At 43.1% G+C, this 22,844-nt stretch overlaps 1 protein-coding gene, 1 long non-coding RNA gene and 3 other non-coding genes across 8 annotated transcripts in view; 4 read left to right on the plus strand and 1 right to left on the minus strand.

The window, feature by feature from the left end:
* Nucleotides 1–3,266: 3,266 nt before the first annotated feature.
* LOC144275944 (uncharacterized) lies at nucleotides 3,267–17,898 on the plus strand. Of its 2 annotated transcripts, none has more exons than XR_013348151.1 (6): nucleotides 3,267–3,343; nucleotides 4,169–4,220; nucleotides 5,240–5,288; nucleotides 7,072–7,133; nucleotides 13,129–13,296; nucleotides 16,851–17,898. It is a non-coding gene; the product is annotated as an uncharacterized LOC144275944 (long non-coding RNA). The 2 variants fall into 2 exon arrangements; XR_013348150.1 differs by having other exon boundaries at nucleotides 17,646–17,898.
* Nucleotides 4,249–4,381, plus strand: LOC144276311 (small nucleolar RNA SNORA17). The gene has a single exon (XR_013348217.1). It is a non-coding gene; the product is annotated as a small nucleolar RNA SNORA17 (small nucleolar RNA).
* LOC144276312 (small nucleolar RNA SNORA17) lies at nucleotides 6,028–6,162 on the plus strand. The gene has a single exon (XR_013348218.1). It is a non-coding gene; the product is annotated as a small nucleolar RNA SNORA17 (small nucleolar RNA).
* Nucleotides 8,099–8,229, plus strand: LOC144276314 (small nucleolar RNA SNORA17). The gene has a single exon (XR_013348219.1). It is a non-coding gene; the product is annotated as a small nucleolar RNA SNORA17 (small nucleolar RNA).
* Nucleotides 17,899–21,459: 3,561 nt separating the features above from the next.
* The window catches only part of DIPK1B (divergent protein kinase domain 1B), a 38,182-nt gene continuing 36,797 nt past the window's right edge, over nucleotides 21,460–22,844 (minus strand). For all 3 annotated transcript variants that reach the window (XM_077835932.1, XM_077835933.1, XM_077835934.1), the window contains exon 5: nucleotides 21,460–22,684. In XM_077835932.1, the coding sequence (XP_077692058.1) occupies nucleotides 21,872–22,684 (813 nt within the window). In that variant the 3' untranslated portion in view covers nucleotides 21,460–21,871. The remainder of the gene's footprint in view (nucleotides 22,685–22,844) is intronic.

Here is a 22,844-nt window from a genome sequence, read left to right on the forward strand (position 1 = left end):
ATCTCTACTCTTTAAAGTGTCCCTGTCAGCTTGAAATCTGGTGAGTTTAAAAAATGAGTTAAATAGTTTTAGGTTCTACACCTGCCCCTGGGTGATCCAGGCCCATTTCTGTGGCTTGAAAATCATACGAACAGCCAGACGGGGTAAGACCAATGGTCCATCTACCCCAGTATCTTGTTTCTGACAGGGGCCAGTGCCAGATGCTTCAGAGGGAGTGAACAGAACTGGGCAATTATTAAGTGATCCATCCCGTTGTTCAGTCCCAGCTTCTGGCAGTTGGAGGTTTAGGGACACACGGAGTCAAGGGTTACGGTCTTGACCATTTTGGCTAAGTGCCATTGATGAATCTATCTTCCATGAATTTAGCTAATTCTTTTTTGAACCCACTTTTATTTTTGGCCTTCACAAAATCCCCTGACAACGAGTTCCACAGGTCGACTGTGCGTTGTGTGAAGAAATACTTTGTTAGTTTTGAAGCTGCTGCCTATTAATTTCATTGGGTGACCCCCCTCGCCCTCCTCCCCCCGGTTCTTGTGTTATGGGAAAGGATAAATACTTTCTTGTTCACTTTCTCCACACCATTCATGATTTTATAGACCTCTATCATTACCCTGCCCCCTACTCATATCACAGTTGTTTTGATCTCTCCTCACATGGAAGCTATTGCATTGCCCTAACAATTTTTGTTGCCCTTCTTTGCACTTTTTTCCAATTGTAATGTAGAGTTTTTGAGATGAGGCGACCAGAACTGCAGGCAATATTAAAGGTATGGGCATACTATGCATTTATATAGTGGCATTATGATATTTTCTCTTCTATATTATCTATCCTTTTCCTAATGGTTTATAATGTTGTTAGCTTTACTGACTGCTGCTATACATTGAGCGATATTTTTAGGGAACTGTCCACAATGACTCTGAGATCTCTTTCTTGAGTGGTAACAGATCATTTAAACCCCATCACTTTGTATGTATAGTTGGGGTTATTTTTTCCATTTTCATTACTTTGCACGTATCAACATTGAATTGTCATCTGCCATTTTATTGCCCAGTCAGCCAGGTTAGGGATATCACTTTACTCTTTGCAGTCAGGTTTAGACTTAACTTCTCTTGAGTAAAATGGTGTCCCTAGCCTCTGTTTGCCAGAAGCTGGATATGAGCGACAGGGGATGCATTACTTGATGATTACCTGTTCATTCCCTATGGGGCACCTGGCACTGGCCACTGTCAGAAGACAAGAAACTGGGCTAGATGGACCCTTAGTCTGACCCAGTAGGGCTGTTCTTATGTAATTTTGTATTGACTGTAATTTTGCCACCTGTTCACCTATTTTTCCAGATCATTTATGAATATGTTGAATATCACAGATCCCAGTACAGATCCTTGGGGGACCCCGCTATTTACCTCCCTCCATTGTAAAAAATTACCACTCGTTCCTATCTTTTCCTAATGTTTAGCTAGTTACTGATCCATGAGGGGACCTTCCCTCTTATCCTTTTGACTGCTTAGTTGTCAAAGGTTTTCTGAAAGTCCAAAAATACTATGTCAGCTGGATCACCCATGTCCACATGCTCGTTGACTCCCTCAGAGAATTCTAATAGATTGGTGAGGCCTGGTTTCAGCTTTGCAAAAACTATATTGACTTTTCCCCAACATATTATGTTTATCTATGTCTGTTGCTGTCTGAACTTACAAGACAGCATGCTGACATGCTCTTAGCCCCCCAAAAACTCTCTCTCTCTCTCCCCCCACATACACACAACACACTCCCTGTCACACTACACTCCACCCCACCCCCTGCATTTGAAAAGCACGTTGCAGCCACTTGCATGCTGGGATAGCTACCACAATGCACTGGTCTTTGTGGCGTTGCAAGAGCTGCTAATGTGGCCACATCAGTGTGCTTCCAGCAGAGAGTGTAAACACTTGGCAGCGTTTTCCCTGCTGCGGTCTCCGAAGGCTGGTTTAACTCCCAGCGCTCTACAACTGCAAGTGTAGCCATGCCCTAAACTAGCGGGAAATATTTTTTTCTCCAGTCTTTTCCCATCACAGTGATTGTAAGTGTTGCTTGTAACAATAATAACTAAAGCATTATTCAGACAACTGTGTGATATTTTTAAAGGTTAGAGCATTCCATTAGAAGTTATGATGTTTTATTTTTTATTTTATAACTCTATTGCTTTATGGGGAAGGAAAATATGGGTGCTGGAAGGCCCCAGTTCACCAAAGCTCTTAAGCTTGGGCTTAACTTTTTAGCTTAACATTGATTTCCCACTGAACGACTCACATGGTTAGGTGTTTTGTGAAGTGCAGCCTATATTATGAAAAGACTGGTTCTCAGCTTAGCATTTGAAACAATCCGTTTATTTTAACGCCAGTGGCAAGATCTGTGTTTGACTTGGACAAGCACAATTTGATCAGTGGTCTCTGTGTGCCATTGCTTTTTAAACCAGCGTCCCTGTTCATTTCAAGAGGAAGGTGTGTTTAGTAATCACTGTTACCTATATGGTCCTATGTCTGCGCACACCTTGAATATGGAAACGATGCACAGGTCTTACTCAAGCTCACCAGACTAGCTTCCCGTTCTCTCTGAGTCTATCAGCCTCATTGCAGCGCTCTCCTCATATGCATGCACACTGAGATATTCCAGAGGTAAAATCACTTCCTGGACAGGAATCGGTCTCTAATCCAGCCTTACCCCACTTCTCGTTCCTCCCCAAGGCTGATCTCCTCCCCATTTCCCTTCCTTTCGTCCCTTGCCTTTACAGACCCCTTTCCAGTGTTGCCAGCTCTTGAGATATTTGGTGTTTCTCTTAAAGCTCCATCTTGTGGAGTCATGGGATTCATTGAGCCTCTCGCCATTGTAGTTATTTTTTTTAAAGGAAACCTGTGTGTCTAGCCTGCATGGCTGGGGAAGGAAGCTGAGAAATGTGAGCTGAATAGGCTCAGACACCAGAAGGAGCAATACAAACACACAGGCTATTTTGAATGTATTTAACTGTTGAACAGAGCTAGGCTCATGCTTTTTGAATGCTGGAGGTTGACCACATTGGCCCCCTCTTTTCTTTTTGCCTTGCCCCCCTCCCCCTGCTGATTCTCCTCTTCTCTGCTTCCTCCCCTCTTCCTCCTCCCATTCCCCTCCGCCCCCTCCCTGGGCCCCTGAAGCCGACTCGCTGCACTTCACACTCCTGTCCAGCAGGGGGAGTGTGTCTGCGGCCACGAGGCAGCTGCGGGCCGCGGAGGGCAGGGTTTTTGGTCCCTTTAGGGCTCCCGTCGGGCAGCTCTATATAAGGGGGAGGCGCGGGCCCATCGGCCCCTTTTTCTCGGCGAGCCCCACAGGGACGGTGAGTGAGGAGCGGCCGGGCCCTTCCCTCGCCCTGGAGGGACTGTGGGGGAGCTCGCCACCCCGCACCCCAGCGGGGCCGGCCCCTGCCTCGGACCCTCCCTTCTTAGAGACCCGGGGCCGTGCTCCGCTCAACGGTCACCCGCGGCGCCTCCCTTCCCCCCTCCCCCCCCCCGTCCGTGTCCGTGTCCGTGGCGCCTCCCTTCCCTTCCCCCCTCCCCCCCCCCGTCCGTGTTCGCGGCGCCTCCCTTCCCTTCCCCCCTCCCCCCCCCCGTCCGTGTCCATGTTCGCGGCGCCTCCCTTCCCTTCCCCCCCTCCCCCCCTCCCCCCCCCGTCCGTGTCCGTGTTCGCGGCGCCTCCCTTCCCTTCCCCCCCTCCTCCCCCCCCCGGTCCGTGTTCGCGGCGCCTCCCTTCCCTTCCCCCCCTCCTCCCCCCCCCGGTCCGTGTTCGCGGCGCCTCCCTTCCCTTCCCCTCCCCCCCCCCCCCCCCGGTCCGTGTTCGCGGCGCCTCCCTTCCCTTCCCCTCCCCCCCCCCCCGGTCCGTGTTCGCGGCGCCTCCCTTCCCTTCTCCCCCCCCTTCCCCCCTCCCCCGGTCCGTGTTCGCGGCGCCTCCCTTCCCCTCCCCCCCCCCCTTTCGCGGCGACCGCCTGCCGCCCCCCCCCGCCCCCCGTTTATAAAACGGTTATATTCAGTTTGGCTGTAGTGTTTAGTCCTCCAAACTGGTCTCCGCCACACACTGATACCTAAATAGTGGGCCCCTGAAGCGCTTGTCCAAATGAGTATAACAAATGCTCTATTTATTTTCTGTGTTTTTGCTGTTTTTACAGGGGGTGGAAATGTGAATACTGCACATGCAAGAGCTTTTCTCCTAGAGCTGGGGTGAGCATCATTTCATGCAGGTTCACTACATGCCCCTACAGGCGTTGCAGACATGGTTGCTATGCCATGTTTGTGTCATCAGGTGGCAGAGAGGAAGAGGCTGTGTCTACGCTCAGCGCTCTGAAATCATGAGCGCTCAGAATGATTAGCAGCCTGACATTTTGTTTCTTTTCTTTACATTGTTCAATATAAATGTAGTAGTCAGTGAAGGGTGTTGGATTAAGAGCTGTGGAGATAGAAGTTTTCTGTCAAGTGCAGGTATCACATGTCAGGAGCAGGGACAGTTTCTCTGCCCTGCCTCAGTGTGTCCACCTCTGGGCAAGAAGGTAATTGGTCTCTCTACCCATTCCATTGGGGCAAATTGTGGTGATGCCTTTTGCAATGTGGACATTTGTCCTACGTTGGACTGACACTATTTAACCTATTGTGCATTACCAGCAGATAGCTGTTTAGTGGCGAACCAATTCTAGTTAAGTACTACAAGTTGGAGCTGAATTTGAATCAGCAGCCTAGAATTGATGAGTATTGTATTCCACCAGTATCAGTCCCCTTCCCCTCCCCCATTTGGTATCCCCTGGTGATATTGGTTCTGAAGTAGCGTAAAGAGGATGAACAAGGTCTTTCATGAAAATTCACTGTTTTGATCAGCAAGAGTGGGGAGCTCTAACTTTGTTTAGGTACCATTGTGACCTGGTGTTTCCGTGAACTGCAATTTACTCGGTATTTGGCGATCTTTAAAATTATAGGTGGACCTGCCCTGATATTTCACTCTGCAGACTGGGATTCTCTAATGGAAATAAACGCCCATCTAGCACATTATTCCCCCCCGCCCTCCATTTTTTCAAGAACATTATGTTTGCAGAGGTGAGCCTGAATCCAAACTCTGTTTCTCTGAACTCTGAAATAGCCTAGATCCAAACATCCCATCCTTTCCATCTCTCTTGAGTTATAATTCCCTTTCATGTCAAATTTTAGAATGATTATAATTGCTGTACAGTGTGTTTTGTCTTTTTGGGCAGAACAATCAAAAGATACCATGGTCCAAGAAGTCTGCATCCTAGGAATGAGGTGAGCATGGAGACCGTGTACATTCTAAATAGTACTTCCATATACCAGAGACCATCGGCTAAACCCTTGTCTAGACTAGGAATTAGGATGTGTTTATTAGCAATAAGAAAAGGAGTACTTGTGGCACCTTAGAGACTAACCAATTTATTTGAGCATAAGCTTTTGTGAGCTACAGCTCACTTCATCGGATGCATCCAATGAAGTGAGCTGTAGCTCACGAAAGCTTATGCTCAGATAAATTGGTTAGTCTCTAAGGTGCCACAAGTACTCCTTTTCTTTTTGCGAATACAGACTAACACGGCTGCTACTCTGAAACTTTGCTAACAATGTTGACAGCCTGGAGTGTAGACAAGGCGGTGTGCCTTTAACACATGTTAAACTGACATGGGTTATACACACAGCCTTGTCTACACTAGCCTGTTAGTATGTGTTGTCTAGACCAGAATTTGGAAGTAGTTAGCGAAGTTCTTGATGTACAGCTCTACAATCAAATACAGATATAAGCTACAAAATGGCAGGTATTTGCATTGCTTTAGATTGCTGAGAGATGAGAGCTGTCTCAGAGAAGCTGCTTATGAAATTCTGCAGCTGTTTGTAAGTGGATAGGGGGTGATTATATATGTCCATTTCAGTCTCATGGTTGAGGTCCTACTTTGGATTTCTTTTTTGTTTGTTGCTGCTTTGCATTTATTGTGGAAGAATCGCTACTTCTCTTCAGCATCCTATATATTAATAGTCCCATGCCCCTAGAGGCGTTACACTTGTGGCTGTCATGCCATGTGTGTGTCATTAGGTGGCAGAGAGGAAGAGGCTGCGTCTACGCTCAGTTGTTCTGAAACCTGTGAGCACTCAGAATGATTAGTAGCCTAACATTGTTTCCAAGTATACCTGCTTTCTCCAGAGAATTGGTGAAAGATGGCGCAAATATCCTTTGAAAGGCAGTTAAAAGCACACTAATTTTAGCTGCGTCAGGAAAAGGCCCTACATCCTTGTATGCAAGGACAAGTAGAAGTGACTGTTCTATTCTCGGGAACTCCTCAGTCCCATGTTTGCCTTTGAAACTGTCTTCTGTGGCCTTGGGAAGATTGCTACTTGGCGTCTGTTCTGCTATCTGTAAATTGGGGTTAACATTTTAATACCTCTCATGAGGTTTTTTGGGGGTTATACTTTTAAAGCACTTTAAAGGCAAAAAACATCAAATAAATTCTAAGAATCTGGAATGAGAGAGTGACTTTCTGGTTTATCTAATGTCTCTTTGGCCGCAGTTTAAGGTATATGGAAAAAGGACATTCTTATCCTGGAATAAGAATGCCACATGAGGCGTTCTCCCAGTATACCTGTAGCAGTCTAATTATTCAGCTATAGTTTTGCTGCTTAATTTCCCATGTAGACAAGCCGTAAGTAATGCTTCTATTCAAATGTTAATCCATTAGCTTCAGTTCTGGGTTTGTGAGACTTAGACACACTTGTTAATCAAAGAGCAAAGAGATAAATTCTGGTTACTTATGAATTAAAGTAGAAATATTTGTGGCTACTTTGTTGGCATGCAGAGTGGTTGAATTATACAGGTTACGGAGTGTCCAATGAGAGGGGGGGTAAGCAAATGATATATGAATTGTAGGAACATTACTGAGTTCACGTATTGCCTGCATGGAAATAAAAGAACAGTACAGTGGGTTTTACATTTGAATGTATAATTTTAAAATAGGAAGAACTTCTGAGAAGTATTTTAAAATCACTGCCTTGCTTTGCAAACGCTTGATATTCTGTCTCCTATTCACAGTTGCTTTGGAGGAGGACAGCACTAATTTCCTTTGAAATTGTGTAACATAAATGCTGTTGAAGGTACGTATTATGGCATCCTTAGCACCGGAATCTAATATTCCTGGCATGACATCAGTTACCACAACTGCTGGTGCCAGTGAGTTGGAGCATAAAAACTGATGTTTAAGGGACATCATGGTCAGGTTATTTTTTTTAAAAAATCATATTTATAAAAGAACATGTCCTTTTCTATATCACCAATAAACTGTTAGATGCTTGAAAATGAAAGAAGGCTTAAAATGTAACTTACCTTCCACCATTTTTGCTGATTTCCCCCTCCCCTCTTTTACTGCCCCTAATTGATATTAGATTGGTAGTTTCACTTTTGTTGTAATCAGTTTCGCTTTCTGGTTCTCTGCAGCACTGTGGTCGTGCATATGTTTAGGTTACTTAGTCTGAAGGGGATTTTTAAATTCAACCTGTAAACTATTTTCATGGAATTAAAAACTTTGAGTACATTTCTCTTTGTAGCTTATATTTCTACAACGTTCATTTTGGATCTAAGCTCCCAGACTATATACCGTTAATTTTGAGAAACACTCAGCAATTATTTTTTCCTACTTTGTGTCCATCTTTGCTTTTTAAGCCTTAAAGAAAAACCCAGTGATCGTGGAAGACAATCCTATAGTGCATTCATTATTTAATTTAGAACAATCATGTACATCATTGTCTACTGGGTTTGGGCTGGAACTTTTTTTCTGGCTAATGTAGGAAACATAGTCTGTTAGAGCTCTCATATTTTATGTTTTATATGTACATTATTTGTAAGCACTATAAAATTCATGTGCACACAAGCAGAACTACATTACTTTCATCATAATATTTCCTGATAACCCACTGGCACAGGGCAGGTCCATCACCAGTGTGTCAACATTGTGGAGACATATTAGTCTCTTAAGTTCAGATAGCTAAAGTAGATGTTTGCTACTTCAGTTGGCAAGGCTATGTTTTTAAATTTTCCGATTACCATTGCCTGCTAATCAGTTACTGCCCCGTGGAGACGTAAATACAACTGCAGTGTTGTCTTTATGCCAGAAGGAGGCAGACAGGAAGCACTGGCTGCTTTGAGTCTATATCCTTAAAGAATGGATGCAGACATTTACTGCGGCTAAACAATTTATTAATTTGGGGAGGAAGAGTGAGGGGGCTGTCTGTTTTCTTTGCATCAGACTGTTCTGTAGAGATTGAATTTGTGTTAAGGTTTTAAAGTAATCAGCACATTTAAGGACTGTTGAGTTTCAAATTAAATTGATCTTAATGCATTAATATAGCAATTAACTTGTAATACAAAGTTATTTAAAGCACAGAATTTTTCTCAAAATTATGCTAAATCCAGTACACACATTTGCTAAAGAACTTCAACGCTGATTGTATGTTTCCACATGTCTGTTTGCAAAATCCTTTCAAACACTGCAAAAGCATTCATCATATGTCACAAGTATGTAATAAAACAAGTTAATTCAGACATGTTAAAGGAATAGATGAGATAAAAGAATACGCTTTCAATATCCAATCCAAACTCCATGCAGAAATTCAGTGAAGTCCTTTTATAAGAGAGGAATAAACTTTTACAGTGCATCCAAAGGTGAAATGCTTTGATCTGATTAAAGAAAAGTTCTGTTTTTTTTTAAAAGGTGCAACGTGGCTTGTAAGTTTTCTACTGAGTTTTATATGTTAATGCATCTGCAAAGAAGCTTGACCTCCAAGCTAATGTTCTGTTAGGAAGCAAAGGTATAAACGTGTTGTAATAATTGTGCAACCTATGCCATCTCTGGGAGTATAGTGCAGATAGTCCTCCACTGTATTGGTGGTATAAGGTGACTGAAGAGGAATAGGCTATCACCAGACTGAGTTTTCTAAAACTCCTGAAGGTTTTGACTAATAGCCTGATAAAATCTGGAAGTGCTGAATGCTGGAAAATGTCCTCATTAAGTGGGCATTATAGGGGCCAAAGGTGCCATTAACCAAATGGGTAGCTGGTGGCTGCAAAAATGAGCCATTTAATTGGGAAAAGGCGCTGCCCGATAGCAGTGGCTTCTTAAAAGAATGTCAGTAAGGTTGTGGTGTATACGGCTGCAGTTCTGTGGAAAGATTCATGCATTAAGATGTGAATGTTTCATTTAAAATCCCTGATTTCTTTTATCCCCCTCAAATATATATTTGGTTTCTCATAAGTCTTTAATTAGATCAAGGGTTCCATCAGGGTAGTAAATGCCTAATGAGGCTATTTTAAAACTTCACCTTGTTAAAAGTATAACTTTTTTTAAAATCCTCAGAAAATCATGTTCAGTTGAATTATGCTGCTAGAAAATGTAAAAAATCTAAGACAAAAATTTGAGAAAATCAGAGAAAATAGAATTCTAGCATTTGATTAAAATACAGTGACTCAAGCAGATGCTTATCGCTTTGGTTTGAACATGTCCATGAATCTGATGCCTAGTCTTAGGAGATGCAGTTACATTAGGTAAAACAAAATGTCTCATTTAAAAATTGCCCAGTATTAAGATCACTTCTGTGCAGAAGGGTTACTCGCTCAGTGGATTCCCGAACATGTTAATACTGCTAGTTAATAATTATCTTCCCAAAGCCGGACAGAAATCCAGATATGGACTATACCTTCCTGGGGGACTCATCTATGGTTCTGACTTTCAGCCAGTGAAAATACCAACATTTTAAAGTAAGACATGCTTTGAAAGAAAAACCTTTGGTCACATTGACTCATACCTCAGAATCTAGAGCCATTCCATGCTGTGGCATAATCTCTAAAATAAGTCTTCATCACTGTATTGCATTTAAATCACAAATATCCAAGATGTAAATATTGTGAAAAATAAAGTACTTTTGAAACTTGCATCTGTCTAACCGTTCATACCCCACGTGAAGAGAGGTTGAGGGGGTGGGGTTATAGTATAGCACGGGGTGGGCAAACTTTTTGGGCTGAGGGCCACATCTGGGTGGGGAAATTGTATGCAGGGCAGGGGGTTGAGGTGCAGGAGGGGGCTCAGGGCAGGGGGTTGGGGTGTAGGAGGGGTTCAGGCTCCGGCCTGGTGCCACTTACCTAAAGCGGCTCGGGTCGCAGCAGTACACACCAGGGCAGACTCCTTGCATGCGTGCCCTGGCCCCACGCAGTGCCACTCTGGGAAGCAGCTGGAACCATGTCCCTGCGTGGGGGGGCCCAGGCTTCGTGGGCTGCCCTTGCCATGCCTCCAGGTACCTCCCCCAAAGCTCCCATTGGCCATGGTTCCCTGTTCCTGGCCAATGGGAGCTGTGGTGGCAGTGCCTGGAGGCAAGGGCAATGCACAGAGCCCTCTTCCCCCAGGGCCCCAGGGATGTGGTGCTGACCACTTCTGAGAGCGGTGCGGGGTCTGTGGCACCACAGGGGGCAATCCCGCGGGCCGTAGTTTGCCCACCCCTGGTATAGCATATTGAAAGCTGTGCCAGAAAGAGGTCAGTAGTAAAATGATAACCAAATAGGAATCAAGATAATTAAGAGAGTGGGGGGAAAAAAGAAATGATCTGCATAATTACAGTCCGAGATGTTGAGCAAAATTTAAGATAATGGTTTTTTTGGACTAACTACACAAGTAATGGTCTGATTTAAACCAAGGAATACTAAGAAATTAGGCTAGTTCTCTAGTTACAGCTCACTGGCTAGATATTGCATGATACCTTATGGAAGTCACTGTTCCTAGACCTGGGCACAGCTAAATGAGTTCAAGAGAAACTAAAAGCCTGTGTTCCAATATGTGTTAATCTAGTGTGGAAAATACCGATCTTCCTAAGGATTAAACAGATGAGCATGGAAACCTCAGTTGAGTTTGTTACTTTACCAGGTTTTTATATGTAATTTCCTACAGATGTAATTGGGATCTCTGAAAACGTTTGAGACACTGCAAATAGAGGTAGTAGGTTGGGACTCCAACACATTTGATTTAAGCACTCCAGCAGCCTGACGGTTGCAGTTGTAAAATCGCAATAGCCATGTGGGGTCAGGCCTTTGAGGGTCTGAGTTTGAGAGAATGAAAGCTCCAGTCTTGACACAAGTGTTAATACGGAACAAACAATAATTTGTGGAATGGTCATATGATTTCATATTTCAAGTTTTGTTTTTTTAATTCATGTACCCCACCAACATCTTGAACTCATGGAAATAGGAGTATGATGGAAAAGCTATAAGAGACAAACTTGGAGGATTTAAAAAAAAAACTTGGAAGAGTTGAAATATTACTGATATAGTGAGAAACTTAATAAACTGTCAAGAAGCATGTATCTTAAGAAAAGTTTAAAATGTGCATTGTTGCATATTATAAATTAAACATAAAACATGTCTTGAGACCCAGTTTAGCTTATGCTGCCTTTGCTTTTTCTTCTTGAGTTGTCTTAGAATTCATGCTTACTAAATATGGCAATAATCTCTTCATAAATATAGCTATAATTTGGTTTCTGCATCAGGTTTTCTTATCAGCTGCCATGGGCTTTTACCTGCAGCTTGTGGCAATGGTGTTATTATCTGAGATGAGTTCTTGTATCAAATCTTATTACTGAATATGCCCAGAAACTACTACAACTCGATCATATTAGTGAAATTAGTTGCCGAAAGGAGATGAAGCAATTTGGATAATATCAAAGTAATAAAACCTTAGTAAATAACTAAGGCTGGATCTAGTCTGTTGGAGTACAGCTGAGAATGATAAATCCTTGATTGCAAATGGTTTTGGAAAAAATCCTCCCTTTGGTGCAGCTCAGTGGCATCCTGGGTAATGCTCTCTGTTGCTATTGGAGACCCAGTTTGAATACCAAGAGCCAAAATCCAAGCTAGACTTCATAAGGGTGTCTAATAGCTGCATCTTCATACTGAGCAGCCATAGGAAGGTGTAAGTTAAAGTAAGAGTTGGAGCAGGTGCAGGACTGCTTAATTTAGCACCTGATGTCCTTCTGTTATTGATCTTCCCTGTATATCTCTCTTGCAGAATCTCATAGAAATTACACTAACATAGATTCTCAATCTCAAGCCTGCTTGCTGATGTAATCATACAATTTAGTTTTGGCTCTGATTGATACGGGCTTGGACCTGCTGTGAGGTTAGCACACGCAACTTTTAGTTTTGAGGTGGGAGGCAGAGAGAGAACCTTGCATTGCTCACCAATAGCATCTACTCATTTTGAGCTTTGCTACTGATGCTTCGTTCCTCTTTGGCTGGAAGGAAGATGGCTACAAGTTGGCTTTACAGTGGTGATTAGGGGGAAAGGTGGGAACTGGCAGAGGACTCTGAGGGATGCAGAAGACCCTCATAAGCAAGAAAGGATTGGAGAAAAGACCCTATGGCTTGCTAAACTCTCAAATGATTAGATCTTTAACCTTTTTCTGGAGTGACCCATGTCCTGAAGCAACACTGAACCATCAGCCCAATAACCCTACGCAAAAATGGAATCCTTTGCTGTGGACAAGTCACGAGGTTGTGAATGGCTTCTTAACCCTGTATCCTCTTTGTTAAATGGGCCCTGAGTATTCTTTACTGGAACAAAATTCAGCTCAGTGCGTGCACAGAGCTGTATTCATGACTTAAATGCATTGTCAAAGGGATTAATTGGGGTTTACAGGTTGCATAAGGCCTCCTGCCAGGCCTTCAGTGCTGGGATAAATTTTACCCACTGAATCCATATTGCTTTGTTTCTTAGTAATGTCCACCTACCACTGTTCCTGGGCACGGAATGGTTAAAATGTAAGCTCCTTTCGAATTCTTCATTTAGCCATTGTAATGACTTTCCTGAAAACTGGGTTTCATTTTACAGAGCTGTTTTTCTTTGAGAAATGAAATTCTCTGAATAGTCCTTGAGTCATAACTGACTCGGTTCAACATCCTTGGTCCATTGGCTACAGGGACAAGATCATCTTGTTGCTAATCAGAACAGAGATGTATGTTCATGTTAAATGTGTAAGGTACTCAGATGCTGTACCACAGTGATCAGCAAGGTCTTAAATGCAGGGACTGATCAGCTTCTCTCTTTCCCCTCAGAGCCACAATCAGAGGTGTCAAACCAGACGTGCTTGAGGAGCAGTATGATGTACCTTCCTGGGCTACAGAAGCAGGGCTGGCCTTACCATGAGGTGACCTGAGGTGGTGCCAGACTGTGGTGGGGGACACCACTAGAACCCAGAGTGTAGAAAATTGTGTCTGCTGCTGGTGCGTATGTATTTTCTCTGATCTAGATGCACAGAGATGATGGAGTTCTGTGCTAGAGGAAGGAGGGCACAAGAGACATAACAGGCAGGCAGGAGAAAAGGTGAGAAGGAATAACAGAAAGCAGCAGGAGCTGCAGGGAGAAGAGAGGAGGAGGAGCCAGATTATCTTATGTACCTCTCTAGCACCCCCCAGGAGCCTGGACTGATTAACACCAGCTTCTCAGGGAGATTCCTGTTTCTTGCTGCTTCCCTGAACCCACTTGAGGAGAACAGGCACTCAACTGAAGTAGTAGGAGCCAGTTAGGCCCTTAAGACACTGATATCTTCCCTCACTCGCTCTGCCACCAGCCTGCTTATTTGTCCTCTTCAACTGAGTGCTGAGAGCCACTATAGCTGGCACAGAACAGCAGTCATGAGTGAAAGAAGAAAAATCTCCTCTGTGGCAGTATTCAGAAAAAGAAAGAAAGCAAAGGAAGCTGGTCTATCTAAGCAGGACGGAGCTCTCCTGAGATACATAGACACAAATGTTCACGGTGAGCCTTCTGGCCCCAGTGAGGATGTGAGTGGTGAGGAGATGCCTGATCTTCCAGTTAGAGTGCAGGTGACCTGGCAGCTACTGCAGCATCCATATCTCCATCTCAAATGGATATAACCATGTACATTCCTGAAGAAAAGTGTAGATCAGAGAACAGTGTGGGAGAGGCACAAGAAACAGCTGCTGCTGAGTTTAGTTCCTTAAGTCTAGATGATCCTTGACTGTGGACCCACTTGAGCAGTAGCCTGAGGGACTTCCTTATACTGCATGAGCCACAGCAAGTGAAAAACTTCATGTTCCCCAAAGACAATGAAACTAGAAGTTTCCATCCAACACATTACTGGCGTGAAATCCCCAATGGTGACAAAGTGGAGAGGCCATGGCTTATGTACTCAAAAACCCAGAATGCTGCATACTGTGTGTGTTGCAAACTCTTCCAGTCTAATGTTCCAGCCACATTGGGTTCTACAGGAACAGAAGACTGGAAAAATCTGCCTAGAAATCTGGCATGCCATGAGAAGGCAGCAAATCACCAGACAGCATTCCATAGGTGGAAAAAGCTTGAGATGAGACTAAGGTTAAAGGCCACCATAGATGATCAGCATCAAGTGAAGATTGCATCAGTCTCTTTATTGGCAAAATGTTCTGAAAAGGCACATTGCCATTGTGAGAACGCTTGCTACCCAAAACCTAGCACTGCATGGCACTTCAGATCAGCTGTATGTGCCAAATAGTGGAAACTTCCTTAAAATTGTGGAGCTGATGGCTGAGTTTGATGCTGTACTTCAGGAGCATCTAAGAAGAGTCACCACCCAAGAAATGGAGTACTAAGTGGCACCTTAGAGACTAACCAGTTTATTTGAACATAAGCTTTTGTGAGCTACAGCATCCGATGAAGTGAGCTGTAGCTCACAAAAGCTTATGCTCAAATAAATTGGTTAGTCTCTAAGGTGCCACTAGTACTCCTTTTCTTTTTTGCAAATACAGACTAACACGGCTGCTACTCTGACACTCAAGAAATGTACACACACCACTACCTTGGAAAAACAATTCAAAATGAGATCATACGGTTACTGGCAACAAAAGTCAAACAGAAGATTGTGGCAGATCTGAAATCAGCACGATATTACTCTGTTATTCTGGACTGCACACCTGACATCAGCCATATGGAACAAATGACTTTAATGGTGCGTTTTGTAACAACAACAGAACCTAGTGAAAATGTCCCTGCAATGGTGACTGTCAGAGCATTTTCTAGTATTGACATTGATGATACTACAGGAGCTGGTATGACAAATGTGCTGCTTAAAAAGCTGGAAGATACGGGAATTGCAATAGCTGACATGAGAGGTCAGGGCTATGATAATGGTGCCAACATGAGAGGAAAGAACAGAGGAGTGCAGACACAGATCTGAGAGTTAAACCCTCGAGCTTTTTATGTCCCATGGGGTTCTCATTCATTGAACTTGGTGGTCAGTGATGCAGCATCAGCTTCTAGTGAGGCTGCTGAATTTTTTAATGTAATTCAGAGCATCTATGTATTTTTCTCTGCATCAACTGCATCAACAAGTTGATGGCAAACTTTGAAGCAACATCTGGGAACATCCTCTCTGACACTGAAACCACTGAGTGCCACATGATGGGAAAGTCGAGTGGAGGCGATAAAGCCTATCAAAAACCAAATTGGGAAGATAGATGATGCCATAGTTGCCATTAGGGAGGATAATGCTATGACAGGAACTGTTTGTGGGAGAACAGTGGCAGAGAGAAATGGAATCACCAGAAACATACATAACTTCAAATTTCTGTGTGACTTAGTGTTGTGGCATGATATACTGTTTGAAATAAATGTTTTAAGCAAGAGACTCCAAGGTGTTGACCTTGATATATCTGGAGCAATGGAACAACTGGACAAAGCAAAGTCATACCTACAGTCTAAGCGGTCAGATGAGGGATTTCAAAGTGTTCTGAAGAGTGCACAGAAGTTGGCAGAAAACTTCACACTGAAGCTATTTTCCCACCCATTCAAGAATACAAGAGTCACCGAAGAAGATGACATTTTGATTACGAGGCACTGGATAATCCCATAAGAGACCCCAAACAACAATTCAAAGTTGAATTCTTTAACCAGGCGCTAAATTGTGCAATACAGTCAGTTGAAGAACATTTCATGCAGCTCAAGGAACACAGCAGTATATTTGGGATGTTGTATGATATTCCAAAACTCCTCACTATACCTGAAGAAGACCTACACCAGCAATGCAGGGCACCTGTCATAAATATAAAGGGAAGGGTAAACCCCTTTAAAATCCCTCCTGGCCAGAGGAAAAATCCTCTCACCTGTAAAGGGTTAAGAAGCTAAAGGTAACCTCACTGGCACCTGACCAAAACGACCAATGAGGAGACAAGATACTTTCAAAAGCTGGGAGGAGGGAGAGAAACAAAGGGTCTGTACAGGAATGGAGTCTTAGAACTTTTAGTAAGTAATCTAGCTAGGTATGTGTTAGATTATGATTTCTTTAAATGGCTGAGAAAAGAATTGTGCTGAATAGAATGACTATTTCTGTCTGTGTCTTTTTTGTAACTTAAGGTTTTGCCTAGAGGGATTCTCTATGTTTTGAATCTAATTACCCTGTAAGGTACCTACCATCCTGATTTTACAGGGGTGATTCCTTTACTCCTATTTACTTCTATTTCTATTAAAAGTCTTCTTGTAAGAAAACTGAATGCTTTTTCATTGTTCTCAGATCCAAGGGTTTGGGTCTGTGGTCACCTATGCAAATTGGTGAGGATTTTTACCAAACCTTTCCCAAGAAGTGGGGTGCAAGCGTTGGGAGGATTTTGGGGGGAAAGACGTGTCCAAACTATGTTTCCCAGTAAACCCAGTTAGAGTTTGGTGGTAGCAGTGGTTATTCCAAGGACAAAAGATAAAATTAATTTGTACCTTGGGGAAGTTTTAACCTAAGCTGGTAAAAGTAAGCTAAGGAGGTTTTCATGCAAGATATTACTCTGTACCCTAGAGTTCAGAGTGGGGAAGGAACCTTGACAGCACCAGAGACAGTGTTGACACTTGATGACATTCGCGATATTGATGTGAGTGATTTAGGTGATGAACTGAAAGCCCTTTCAAGATACATTTCAGCTGGATCAACTCCAAAGGCTGTTCTGGAATATATGTGCACAAATAAGATGACCACCCTCTTTCCAAATGTTTTTGTTGCTCTGCACATACTTCTAACACTTCCTGTAACAGTTGCCCATGGAGAACACAGCTTCTCCAAGTTGAAGTTAATAAAATCACATCTACGCTCCAACAGTGACACAGGAGAGGCTGGTTGGCCTTGCAACTATCTCAGTAGAGCATGAGCTGGCCCAGACTGTGGACCTTCAGGAAGCAGTTCAAATCTTTGCAACCAAGAAGGCACGGAAAGCACCACTTTGATTATTCAAACAGATAAAAATGCCAGTGTTTACTATGCAGACAAGAAAAGTTACATTTGCTGTTCAGGTGTTTGAAAGTTGTGTTACTTAAAATTTTTGATCAAGGCATTTTAAGTTGTTAGTTCTCCTTTATTGGGGTAGGTAGCAGAGCAGTAACATGAGAGGAGTAGAACAGGAAGAAGGCAGAATGGAGACATTTCAAAGGTTTGGCCCAAGCGAGGGGAAATGGGGGCGTCATTTGAGCTCCCCGCCTTGGGTGCCAAAATGTTGCGTGCCAGCCCTGTACTGAAGTATTGCAGTGTCTAGCACAACATTTTGAGGAATGCATTTATTTAAAGTTCTTATTCTAATATGCTGGTGCACTTTGTTTGCAGATGATGCCTGTAGGTTTGTTTTCTAACAAACCTGATAGCAGAAAAAGAAAGCATTTAGAATCTCTGCACTTGAAGTTTGCTAGATATAGCTTGATCCTCTGCCATGCACTTGCTCAAAGACGCTCCATGCGCTACAGACCATGAATGTGAATATAATATGGTGTGATGTTAATATATTTTTGCAACTGTAAATGTTTTCTGTAACCTGTTTAGCCAAGGTGCAATAAAGAATAAAAAGCTATTCTGACCTTTACACTGCTTCTGTGTGTGCTCCTGATAAATTACATTAAATGCTATATTCATGTGTTTTCCAGGCATTTTCAGATTAGCAAATGGATAGTTTCAGAGTAACAGCCGTGTTAGTCTGTATTTCAAAAAGAAAAGGAGTCCTTGTGGCACCTTAGAGACTAACCAATTTATTTGAGCATGAGCTTTCGTGAGCTACAGCTCACTTCATCAGATGCATACCGTGGAAACTGCAGCAGACTTTATATATACACAGAGAATATGAAACAATATCTCCTCCCACCCCACTGTCCTGCTGGTAATAGCTTATCTAAAGTGAGCATCAGGTTAGGCCATTTCCAGCACAAATCCAGGTTTTCTCACCCTCCACCCCCCCACACAAATTCACTCTCCTGCTGGTGATAGCCCATCCAAAATGACAACTCTTTACACAATGTGCATGATAATGAAGTTAGGCCATTTCCTGCACAAATCCAGGTTCTCTCACTCCCTCACCCCCCTCCAAAAACCCACCCCCATACACCCACAGACTCACTCTCCTGCTGGTAATAGCTCATCCAAACTGACCATTCTCCAAGTTTAAAACCAAGTTAAACCAGAACATCTGGGGGGGGGGGGGGGGGTAGGAAAAAACAAGAGGAAATAGGCTACCTTGCATAATGACTTAGCCACTCCCAGTCTCTATTTAAGCCTAAATTAATAGTATCCAATTTGCAAATGAATTCCAATTCAGCAGTTTCTCGCTGGAGTCTGGATTTGAAGTTTCTTTGTTTTAAGATAGCGACCTTCATGTCTGTGATTGCGTGACCAGAGAGATTGAAGTGTTCTCCGACTGGTTTATGAATGTTATAATTCTTGACATCTGATTTGTGTCCATTTATTCTTTTACGTAGAGACTGTCCAGTTTGACCAATGTACATGGCAGAGGGGCATTGCTGGCACATGATGGCATAAATCACATTGGTGGATGTGCAGGTGAACGAGCCTCTGATAGTGTGGCTGATGTTATTAGGCCCTGTGATGGTGTCCCCTGAATAGATATGTGGGCACAATTGGCAACGGGCTTTGTTGCAAGGATAAGTTCCTGGGTTAGTGGTTCTGTTGTGTGGTATGTGGTTGTTGGTGAGTATTTGCTTCAGGTTGCGGGGCTGTCTGTAGGCAAGGACTGGCCTGTCTCCCAAGATTTGTGAGAGTGTTGGGTCATCCTTTAGGATAGGTTGTAGATCCTTAATAATGCGTTGGAGGGGTTTTAGTTGGGGGCTGAAGGTGACGGCTAGTGGCGTTCTGTTATTTTCTTTGTTAGGCCTGTCCTGTAGTAGGTAACTTCTGGGAACTCTTCTGGCTCTATCAATCTGTTTCTTTACTTCCGCAGGTGGGTATTGTAGTTGTAAGAAAGCTTGACAGAGATCTTGTAGGTGTTTGTCTCTGTCTGAGGGGTTGGAGCAAATGCGGTTGTATCGCAGAGCTTGGCTGTAGATGATGGATCGTGTGGTGTGGTCAGGGTGAAAGCTGGAGGCATGCAGGTAGGAATAGCGGTCAGTAGGTTTCCGGTATAGGGTGGTGTTTATGTGACCATTGTCTATTAGCACTGTAGTGTCCAGGAAGTGGATCTCTTGTGTGGACTGGACCAGGCTGAGGTTGTTTGTGCTGGAAATGGCCTAACCTGATGCTCACTTTAGATAAGCTATTACCAGCAGGACAGTGGGGTGGGAGGAGGTATTGTTTCATATTCTCTGTGTATATATAAAGTCTGCTGCAGTTTCCACGGTATGCATCTGATGAAGTGAGCTGTAGCTCACGAAAGCTCATGCTCAAATAAATTGGTTAGTCTCTAAGGTGCCACAAGGACTCCTTTTCTTTTTGCAAATGGATAGTGAAACCATAAAAAGACTAAAGTTTAAACTGACTTTCTTCCTGGCTTGGGGTTTGAGCTTCATTTAAGTGTCAGTCTAAAGAGAAAAGGGGCCTACCCAATTAATCTAAAGTGAATTATACTGATGTATTCACAGTACCGTAAGTAATATCCATTTGAACCATTCCAATTTTTTTATTTTATAAAAAATTGTTTAAATTCACTTCTGATTCAACTGGCAAAAAATGGGAAATCCGGCACTTAACTAGGCAGAATCCTTTAAAAACTCTTAAACCGAGTGCCCTTTTAATGCAATAGCATGCATTAAGTTCGGATTGTTGGCCTTGCCTTTGCATTTCTAGGTTCCTTTTCTTTTCTTTTTTTCTACACACTGTAGTTTTATAGTATTTAAAAAGTGTGAGTAACTTTTATGGACATAACACAATGAATCTGAAACCCCAAACAACAAAAATACCCCCACAAAAGATGCTTAGTTTTCTGGTGTATGAATTACTGTAGTGCAAAGCTGGCCTGGCTCTGGGACAAGTTAAACTGGCTGCAAGCTAGATTTAAAGCATTGTTGCCACTAAAACATTTTCCCCATAAATAACAGTTGAGTGATAATGATGGTCTTATAGAACTAAAAGTAGGGACTGATATCTCCACTCCAAAGGACTCATAACTTTACAGCTGTGACATTAAAGATTGCTTTCAGAGGCCATATATCCTGTGGGACAGAATTTTTTTTTCTAGTGATTGTACTTCAGATGTGTGCTTCACTTCACCAAGCTACCGTCGGATCACCAGCATACAGTCTATCAGAATGGAAAAAATGGTGCAGGGAATGGAGAACCAACTAACAATAGTTTACATAAGCTAAACACCCCACTCCATCCATGTGTTCAGAGCACTTGTGAATGTTAAAGGATTATTATAAGTTTATTATAAGATTATTAAAAGGATTATTATTATACAAATGGAAACAAAGGGTCAGTACTTCAATAGCAGGTAGTGTTTAGACAGCCAAATGAGATTTGTTTTTGTTGTCTACTGAATAATTGTTTGAAATTCCTTTCTTTTATTTTTATTTGGGGGCAGGGGAAGAGCAGTGGATTAATGGGGGATTAGTCTTTTACCTTTCCAATCAAATCCTGTCAATTTTAGAAGTGCCAATTAAACCAAGAGGCAGATTTGGACCTGAACTGGTGTTTGAGCACTGTTATTCTCTTGATACGGGGAATACAGTATACTATATAGCGCATATGCCACTCTTAATTTGATTCGTGTCTTTGTCTGGGGACTTTCTGTATTTGTATAGGTCTGTTTTATCCTTATGTTATAGCCATCAGTGTTTTCCCTCAACTGTAATCATTTTAATACATTATTAAACAATGCAAATGGGTAATGGTGCGGTCCACCAGGCAATGCTCCTTCTCGCAAGCGTAGCAAAACCTAGAATTCCTAGAAAACCTAGAATTCGCCAGGACCTACCTACTATGTGGTCAGGCAGTTCAGGAAGGTGTGTAACAACCAGACTCAAAGTGTGTGTGGGTGAGCTTGTCTATCTGCTCCCAACACGGTGTCTGAATTTTACAGAATCAAATTCAGACGTTAAAATAAATTGTGCAGACTCCAGGGTGGGATAATCTACCCTTTTAAGAATCACCAGGATGCTGGTATTTAAAAGGCTGTTTGCCATTGACGTACCAGGGCTGCTCACATAAAAGCTATTTATTTACATCAGAAGTGTTCATCAAAATAAGATATGACAATTACAGCATGATGATTCATTCTCTTTCTGCACTTGTGATTGTTCCTTGATTAGCAGGAAAGAGGTGCAGCTCGACTCTGGTTCCTCTATCTTCTTCTCCCAAACCTATTCAGCCAGGCTGTTGGTATTTCTACTTTGCATCATGTTCTTTACAGACCTAAAGCACGCTACTGATGATTTTGCTAAGTAGTACGGGTCACTGATGCTTTATTGGCGGTGGGGGTTTCATGAAGGAAAAAGGGCTGCAGCCATGTGAACTACCTGCTTCCGGTGCATTTCCTCTGGTGGAATGAGGAGGCATGACCTTCTGTCCTTAACTGGATACCAACACTATAGCCCACAGTCACGGCTGCCCTGTTAGGAATATTTGGTATTTGAAATCTTCTTCCAAAGCAAGGTCTTGAGATTGTTCAACACAAGTGAATGGTGCACTTCCATCTGGCTAGCCAGGCCGCTAAGGGTCATACAGGTTCGTAGCTGCTTCTGCAGCTCTTCTTTCAAATCAGATGGAGCTCCGTACAGCAAGTAATCCTGCAGCAGCCCGCAGACTTTTGCCAGGTTGGGCTGAACCATGTCGCTCTTGCACTGCTTCATGAGTTTGTCACAAGTCGCCATGCAGTCCTTCCCGTAGGTGCAGTCCACGTTCTGCTCACAGTGACGTCCCTTGAGGAAACCTCTGATTGTCATCTCTGTTGCCACCCTCCTCAGATTGACCATTTTGAAGTCATATTTGTCATTGTAGCCCACGTTCTTAAAGCTGGTTTCACAGATGTAGAAGTTCCCGTATGTCCCATGGAATATCTCCTCCACAAACTCCAAAAGGCCAATGGCGATTTTTGCTCTCCTGGGCCAGGCTGGGGCAAACCACTGGTGAATAATCCGGTGTATGGCTGAAGGCAGCAATGGCTGGAAGAAGTGAGGGACATTAGTACCATAGAGGGAGTTGTGAGGGATCTTCTCCGTGACATACAGGTCCCCGCAGTGTCCCAGCAATTTGGAGGTGTGCTCTTTCTCATGCAAGGAGAGCATGAGCAGGAATTCGTTCAGATGAAGTAGAGCCCAGATGGATTTGGCCTCTGCCAGAGACACTTTCCCATCTCTGTTCACATCTGCCATGGTGATGATTTGGTTCACCAAGGCTGCAAGTGATGTCTGATCTCCTAGGTTAGCCTGCAAACCAATAAGAAATTGCATCAGCTCTTCAAATTTTACCCATTGTGTACATTAATTCAGGGTAGAGTATTAGGGTGCTGCTCTCTGAGTGAGGTAAAAATACTAGAACAACCCTGAGACACGCACTCTGCTGCAGCCAGCTGCTTACAGCCCTTTA

Source organism: Eretmochelys imbricata, chromosome 16 (genome assembly GCF_965152235.1).
Source record: "Eretmochelys imbricata isolate rEreImb1 chromosome 16, rEreImb1.hap1, whole genome shotgun sequence".
In the NCBI taxonomy this organism is placed as follows: domain Eukaryota; kingdom Metazoa; phylum Chordata; order Testudines; family Cheloniidae; genus Eretmochelys; species Eretmochelys imbricata.